At 54.6% G+C, this 7,690-nt stretch overlaps 4 protein-coding genes across 5 annotated transcripts in view; 2 read left to right on the forward strand and 2 right to left on the reverse strand.

Annotated features, from left to right (window-relative positions):
* LOC113457658 (zinc finger protein 420-like) overlaps positions 1-7,690 on the reverse strand; it is a 1,205,902-nt gene that overhangs the window by 1,141,127 nt on the left and 57,085 nt on the right. The gene's annotated exons all lie outside the window — the stretch shown is intronic.
* On the forward strand, positions 1,042-3,773 carry Ovol3 (ovo like zinc finger 3). The gene is made up of 4 exons (XM_013351570.2): positions 1,042-1,135; positions 1,210-1,274; positions 1,991-2,192; positions 3,557-3,773. The coding sequence occupies exons 1-4, from the start codon at positions 1,042-1,044 to the stop codon at positions 3,763-3,765; spliced, it is 570 nt and encodes a 189-aa protein (XP_013207024.1). The 3' UTR covers positions 3,766-3,773.
* Positions 3,816-4,883, reverse strand: Polr2i (RNA polymerase II subunit I). The gene is made up of 6 exons (XM_026786301.1): positions 4,788-4,883; positions 4,655-4,709; positions 4,396-4,469; positions 4,231-4,305; positions 4,092-4,143; positions 3,816-3,910 (listed from the first exon to the last, which is right to left on the reverse strand). The coding sequence occupies exons 1-6, from the start codon at positions 4,844-4,846 to the stop codon at positions 3,848-3,850; spliced, it is 378 nt and encodes a 125-aa protein (XP_026642102.1). The 5' UTR covers positions 4,847-4,883; the 3' UTR covers positions 3,816-3,847.
* The window catches only part of Tbcb (tubulin folding cofactor B), a 6,011-nt gene continuing 3,680 nt past the window's right edge, over positions 5,360-7,690 (forward strand). Inside the window, exons 1-2 of one of the 2 annotated variants that reach the window (XM_005361262.3) lie at positions 5,360-5,568; positions 5,845-5,988. In XM_005361262.3, the coding sequence (XP_005361319.1) occupies positions 5,455-5,568; positions 5,845-5,988 (258 nt within the window). In that variant the 5' untranslated portion in view covers positions 5,360-5,454. Of the gene's footprint in view, positions 5,569-5,669; positions 5,693-5,844; positions 5,989-7,690 lie in introns of those variants that run through there. The other variant, XM_013351567.2, reaches the window with a different exon arrangement.

Genomic DNA, 7,690 nt, shown 5'->3' on the forward strand with positions numbered 1-7,690 from the left:
GTGAGATGGCTCAGCAGGTGAAGGCATTTGCCATGCAAGCCTGGTGACCTGAGTTCAATCCCTTGAACCCAGGTTTTAGGACTTCTATTGGTGTGAGTAAAACAAACACCAAGACCAACTGGGCTGGGTGGCACACACCTTTAATCCCAGCACTTGGGAGGCAGAGGCAGGAGGATTTCTGTGTTTGCAGCTAGCCTGGTTGACAGAGCAAATTCCAGGACACCCAAGGCTACACAGAGAAACCCTGTCTCAAACAAAGAAACAAACAAATAAATAAATAAATAAAGCGAAGATAACTGTGGGGAGAGTGCCCAGTATTCAGACATCAGATAAGGATCAATCTAGAACAGCCTACCTGGAGTGTAGTAAGTTCCTGGCAGCTCCAGGGATTGGAGGAGTCCTGTGAGTTCACTAGGAACTGGATTGTTGACAAACCAGCATTGTAATGCCCTAAGCTAGAAAGATGGATGCCATGTCATCTTCGGAAGTCTGAAGATCAGAGAGATCTTCCTGCCTGAGGAGGTTCGGCTGTCACCCTACACCCGTGGCACAGAACAATCACAGCTGTGCCCACCCGCATCCTTGGACAGCTGTGTGATTTGAATAACCAGGCAGACTGATGATGTGTGTGGCGGGGATCGGACACGGGCTGATTTGCCTGGTAAACCGTCCCTGGAGTCCTTCACCGTGCCAGGACTGGGGCCATGTATCTTTCTTCTCTCCAGCCTGAGGCGCAGCCTAGGTTCTTCCCTCACTCAAGCCTCTCTGGGGGTCCTCTAAGTGGCTCAGCCCCTGGAGATTGCAGTGTTCCTTGGGAGCCTGGCCTAGGGAAGGAGCCATAATGGCAGGCCCTGGAGCAGAGGTAAGGAGAGCCAGTTAAGGCTGCTCCCGGGGCTTGTCCCAAAATTTGCATAAAGAGAATGAGGCTCCTCCGTGGGTCTCCTGACCTCACCTAGCGCTGCAAAGTTCTGGGCTGAGGTCTGACAGGCAGCAGACAGAGGAGGCAGTCCTGTGGGGAACCACTGCACCATCCTGACAGCAATGCCCCGGGTCTTCCTTGTGAGGAGCCGCCGTCCACAAGCACCTAACTGGAGCCGTCTGCCTGACCAGCTCCGGGGAGATGCCTATATCCCAGGTATGCACCTCCCTGGGCCTGGCGGTGACGGGCCAGGGAGACACAAGGGGTCACCCTCTGGCTTCTCTCCCCAGACTGCTGCAGCCTGGCAGTGCCACCAGCGCACAGATCTCCTGGTCTGAGAGACACTTGGGCAGCGGTGAGTCTGCGGCTGGCACGGGGACAAATTTCCACCCGCATTCGCGAAGTTGGCTGACCCTTACTCCAGGCCCTGTTGCACACACTTCCGGCCCAGGACCTTCTTCACTTGGCATGCCTCTCCTTTCCCCCGCAGCCAGCTCAGTCCAGTCTCAGTTAAGACCCGCACTCCCAGGGTGTGTGTGTTGGGGGGGGGGGGGGCAGCTGTAGGGCCCTGCTCTAGGGAGCTGTGTCCGGTGGGTGCAAACTAGGTGGAACGTGATTTACATCAACACAGGATAGGGTAACAGAGATGGGGGCAGGGGCTCTGCTGCCTTAACCTCCCAGGAAGGCCAGCTGTGCTGTCTTTGAGAGGCAGGAAAGTACTAGTCAAAACTGAGAGAGCTTGGGGTCAGCTTGGTATCTGAGAGGCCCACACTGAGCAAGGTGCTGAGGATCCAGCAGAAGGGACGGACGTCCACTTCCTCACGGAGCACAGACAATAAAACTAGGAAAGCTTGTATCAGCAAAGTGTGCTCCTGGCAATGGAGGGACATGAAGGGTCAGTGATGGGATTGGTTAAGGAAGGTCTTGAGGAGAGGGTGGCACCTGTCCCTGCTACCCACAGACCCTCTTCTCGTGGTCCTTAGCTGTGGGCACACTTAATTTTTGTTTGTGGAGTAGCAAAGCCTGGGCAGGATCCAGCTGGCCCGGCTAACTCCTGCACCCCTCTGGCAGTCCTCACAGGGAACCCTGACCTCTGCTCCCAGGGCCCCGGGGACACTTGGATGCCCACTTTGCCCCAAGTCCTTCCCGCTGCAGCGCATGCTGACTCGGCACCTCAAGTGCCATAGCCCGGCTCGGCGCCACGTGTGTCACTGCTGCGGCAAGGGCTTCCACGATGCCTTCGATCTCAAGCGCCACATGAGGACGCACACGGGTGAGCAACAGCAGGGACAATGAGGGTCTTATGGACACCAGATGGGGATGGCAAGAGAATGAACCAGAGGGATATGCATGGAGTATGGGGTCCCCAGGGTGTGGGGATGAGTAGCAGGGACACATCACGAGAGACTGGAGACATGATGTACCTCAGAGGGGGTGGGAATAAGATGGCATCAAGAAAGGGGTCAGGGGGGCTGGAGAGATGGCTCAGTGGTTAAGAGCACTGCCTGTTCTTCCAAAGGTCCTGAGTTCAATTCCCAGCAACCACATGGTGGCTCACAGCCATCTGTAATGAGGTCTGGTGCCCTCTTCTGGCCTGCAGACATACACACAGACAGAATATTGTATACATAATAAATAAATAAATAAATAAATATTTAAAAAAAAGAAAGAAAGAAAGGGGTCAGGCAGTGGGTAGAGATGGGTAGAGATGGGTGCTGGCTACAGAATTCAGGTTCTGGGGCCAGAAAGATTTCTCAGTGAGTAAAGGCAATCGCTGGCAAGCCTGACAACCTGAGTTAAATCCCCAGGACGCAGGTGACGTAGGAACAGACTCCCTCTATTACCTTCTGACTTGTGCCATGGCATTTGTGCACAGGTTCACTCACATGCACACACAAACACACACTAAACAAAACATAGTTAAAAACCTATGCCAGGCTTGGTAGTATTTGCTTTTAATCCCAGCAGATCTGAGTTCCAGACCAAATAGGGCTACACTCCAAATAATCAACAGGGCTGCAGGTGTGGCTCAGTGGTTAAGAGCATCAGCTGCTCTTCCAGAGTAGCTCGGTTCCGCTCCCAGCACCACCTACATGGCAGCTCCCAGGGGTCTGTTATTTCAGTTCTGGAGGACCCTATGCCTTTACACAGACAAACATGTAAGCAAATACCCAATGCACATAAAATAAAAATAAGTAAATCATTAAAAAATAAATCAATCAATAAAGCTGGGTGGTGGTGGCACACATCTTTAATCCTAGCACTTGGGAGGCAGAGGCAGGCAGATTTACGTGAATTTAAGGCCAGCCTGGTCTACAGAGCAAGTTCCAGAACCACCAGGGCTATACAGAGAAACCGTCTCACAACAGAACAATAAACTTTCAGAATCCAGATTTAGGGCAGTCAGGGGAACTTCCCAAGTTGCTAAGGGCCCCTGCCTTTCTCAGGAGAGCTTCCCCACCCAAAGTCTGGCTCCTGTTGCCTTAGGGAAGGGATAGCAGATGGCTGGTGGGCCGTGAATGTCAGTGTCTGCCCAGCCTGAAATAAGGACAGGAAATGCAAGGTAGGAAGTCCACCTACAGTTTACAGTCCAAGCCTAGAGTCGGCAGCCATCGCCCCTGCCCCTCATCATTACAGGAATACGGCCGTTCCGCTGTGGAGCCTGTGGGAAAGCTTTCACTCAGCGCTGCTCCCTTGAAGCTCATCTTGCCAAGGTACACGGGCAGCCGGCCAGCTATGCTTACCGGGAGCGCAGGGAGAAGCTGCACGTGTGTGAAGACTGTGGTTTCACCAGCTCTCGGCCTGATGCTTACGCACAGCATCGCACGCTCCACCGCACACCCTGATATACCGGCGCTTCCTATCCACGAGACGAATAAACGGGAAACGCTAGTATAAAAACTGGCATTTATTATAGGTGGGAAAGGGTCATTCAGTCCAGCGGTGGCCGCAGTGTGGGGCGGTGCATACGTAGTACAGGCGCATGGCGTCCTGGCAAGAAGAACGCTCAATTAGAAAGGGTCTGAACCCAGGGGACAGTAGTATGGGGTACCCCAAAGAACAGTCAAAGGAACTTTCCAATCTTGATTCGAGGAAGCATAAGATCAGCCCCAAACTGGCGTTCCCACCCCCTGGGGAGCCACCCAGCCACCCAGGAAGGTGGCCCACTCACCTCAGCTCGGGCACTGTGTGACTGGAAGAACACTGCCTCCTTGTGGCCACACCTACGGGGACGGTTCAGTTACTAAAAGTGTGAAAAGACCCTCGTCATCCCCAGGGGACTGCCACTCTCTTTCCCCCAGGCCACTCACTTCTGGCAAGGGTGGTCCTCCGTCCGAGGTAGCGTGGGGTCCTGAGACACGTCTGCGATGATCTGGGTCAGCTCGCTGCAGGGATGGGGAAGCGAGTAATTACGGTTAGACTGGCTGTCCCGAGAGCAGCATACCCGTGCCCAAAGCCGGGGTCCCGCCACTCACTCCACTTCGTGCGTGATTTTGTTGACGTAGATGCAGCTGTTGTCAGCTTCCTGCTGGTAATCGCAATTGCGGCACTACAGGAGGGGGGAAAGTGGCGGGAGGGGTGTCACAAACATATCAGAGGAAGGGAGGGCAGGATGATCCCCGGAGGGGAAGGACAAGAAGAGAGAGAGGGTGCATTGAGAGGCAGTAAAGAGGCAAAAGCGTGGGACCCAGCCGGGAGCGGAGAGGAGGGCTGAAGAGGGCGGCCGGCACTCACCGCGTACAGCAGAATGCGGTTCTCCTTGTCCTCCTTGGGGTACAGCATGTTATTACTGTGGGGAGAGGGAGGTCACAGGTCAGCCCCCAAGCCAATCCTCACTGCTTTGCCACACCAGCTGCCCGTGACTCACCATTCCTGGCAGAATCGAATACCCACGAAGCCCGGCTCGTAGGTCCCGTCCGGTTCCATAGCGACGGGCTTGTCGAATCTTCCGCGCTTGCGCGGCCGCTCTACGGACAGCGGGAAGGGTCAGACCGCGGGCAGGGGCTGAGCGCGCGCGCACGCACGCGGGCTCTCGCTCTTGCGGGGGTCTGGCTGACGGCTTGCCGCAATCCTCTGGTACCCTGGCTTCTCGACTTACACGGATCTAGGACAAGGGGTGAGACTGCGATGCGCAACGCCACCCGCAAGGCACTGAGCGTAAACGGAAGAAGCCGTCGCTCTCTTCTTGGCGTCAGGCACATGCGCCGAGCTTACTCATGGCGAACCAGGCTAACTCCAGCCAGTCTTTCTTCTTGGCGTCCTCCTCCTCCCGCCCTCCTGGGCGGCTTCCCGTGCAGCTATTGGAAGAACCGAGAGGCATGGACCCCCTCTCTGGATTGGCTGGACCTGTCCGAGACTCAGTCTGGAGGTGGAGAAAGGAAGATAGCGATTGGCCGATCGTGTTTGTTGGAGCGCTTGTATTGGTCAGCTTCGGGACCAGGGGCGGGACTGATATCCCAGAAGCAGCGGCGGCCACTGCGGAGCCGGTGTGAGGCTGCTGAACCGGATCGTGGGCCACTACAGAGCGCGGCAAGATGGAGGTGACGGGGATCTCGGCGCCCACGGTGACGGTTTTCATCAGCAGCTCTCTCAACAGCTTCCGCTCGGAGAAGCGGTACAGTCGTAGCCTGACCATCGCAGAGTTCAAGGTGTGGCATTGGGGGCGGGGTCCAGGGGCGGGGCCTGAGGCTAGTGGGCGGAGTTTGAGGCGAGGCTGCAGAGACTGGCAACCAGCCTCCGGAGCGTGGGAGCCCCAGAGAAACAGTCCACAGGGTAGGGGCGGGACCCGGGAAAATCAGATGCTCCAGAGAGCCGAGGGGGAGGGACCCAGAGGGGACCCAGCAGGGATGCCATCGCAGTTGTTGACACGAGCCCGAAAGTGAGGCCTCTGACAGCCTTTCTCCTCTCCTGCCACCTTGCCACAGTGTAAACTAGAACTGGTGGTGGGCAGTCCTGCTTCCTGCATGGAACTGGAGCTGTATGGCGCCGACGACAAGTTCTACAGCAAGTTGGATCAAGAGGATGCATTGCTGGGCTCCTATCCTGTGGATGATGGCTGCCGCGTCCATGTGAGGCCCCCCCTTCCTGGGACCCCACACCACGTTCATTCGTTTGTTTATTTACTGAGCAAATACTTGCTGTGCTTTGCCCGGTGTGATAACCAGTATAGGCCCTGCCCTCATGGAACCCCCAGTTAAACCTGGTGAAAAGCAGTGTTCAGTAGACAGTGACAAACCAGAGTTGTCTGGACCCGGTTAGAGACACCCCGGGGGAATGGTCAAACACAGGAGGCACTTGACTTCGCTTGGGGGCGTGAGAAAAGGCTTCCTGGAGGGAAGGGTGTTTGAGCTACCTCCTGAGGCTACTTACGTGGGGGGGGGGGTACAGAGCGCTAAAGAATTGTGGTGAACGACTGTGAGCAGTCAGGCTAGCCAGACTGGGAGAAGCAAGAACACAAAAGGCCTCTGTGTACGTCATGCTTAGACATCCGATTCTAAGCTCTGCTCCATTCCCTTTCCTGTTTTGTGTTGTATTCTCTATCCACAAAGTTCACTTCCACAAACCCACATGGCTGAGCCTTCTGATCTTTACTTAAGTTCCTCCAGCGCTGGAGACAGTGGGCACACCTGTAATCTCAGCTTTCAGGAGGAGTTAGGAGGCAAGCCAAAGATAAACAGTGGTACTCGGTTAAAAAACAAAATAAACACCAGGCGGTGGTGGCGCATGCCTTTAATCCCAGCACTCAGGAGGCAGAGGCAGGTGGATCTCTGTGAGTTCGAAGCCAGTCTGGTCTACAAGAGCTAGTTCCAGGACAGGCTCCAAAGCTACAGAGAAACCCTGTCCCGAAAAAACAAAAAGTAAACAAACAAGCCGGACAGTGATGGCACACACCTCTAATCCCAGCATTTGGAGACGGCGGCAGGTGGATCTCTGTAAATTCAAGGCCAGCCTGTGCTACGCTAGTGAGTTCCAGGATAACCAGGACTACACAGTGAAACCCTGTCTCAAAAAAAAAATAGGAGCTGGTCGCAGGAGCCAGTCAGCCTGAGATCAGTTCCTGGACCCTCATTAAGGAGAGAACCAGTTACACACACACACACACACACACACACACATACAATGGAAGGGCCAGGTGTGGTGAAACCACAGGCCTAAGCTCAGTTGTTAGCACAGACAAGAAAATGGCCTTCCAGATAGCACCTTTACGAGTCAGCAGTTTCATGTGTTTTGTTTGTTTTTATTTATCTTGTGCCATGGTGCACATGGGTATGGTTTTCTCCTCTGCGTGAGTCTTGAGTTGCCCTCCAAGGACCGGGTTTGCCAGCAGCACCTTTGCCCACTGAGCCATCCCACTGCAACTGTCCTTCGGTTCTTTCCCCTTTTTGCTGTTTTGGTTTGTTTTAGATTTATTCATTTTGTTTTATGTGTGTGAGTCTTTTGCCTATATGTGTGTCTGCGTAGAGGCCAGAAGAGGACATTGGATCCCTGGATTGCAGGTGTTGTGGGCTGCTGTGTGGGCGCTGAGAACCAAACCTGGGTTCAGCAAGAGCAGCCAGTGCTTTCAACTGCTGAGCCACCTCTCCAGCACCTCTTGTGTTTTTGAGATAGTTTTGTGCTTCCCTGATTGGCCTCAAACTCCCTGTGGAGCCATGGCTAGCCCTCTATTCCTGAGCTTGTCGCCACATGCCAGGTGGAATTATAACTTAGTATAAAAATTTGACCTTTCGCTGGGCGGTGGTGGCGCACGCCTTTAATCTCAGCACTCAGGAG

Source organism: Microtus ochrogaster, linkage group LG4 (genome assembly GCF_000317375.1).
Source record: "Microtus ochrogaster isolate Prairie Vole_2 linkage group LG4, MicOch1.0, whole genome shotgun sequence".
NCBI classification, from domain to species: Eukaryota; Metazoa; Chordata; class Mammalia; order Rodentia; family Cricetidae; genus Microtus; species Microtus ochrogaster.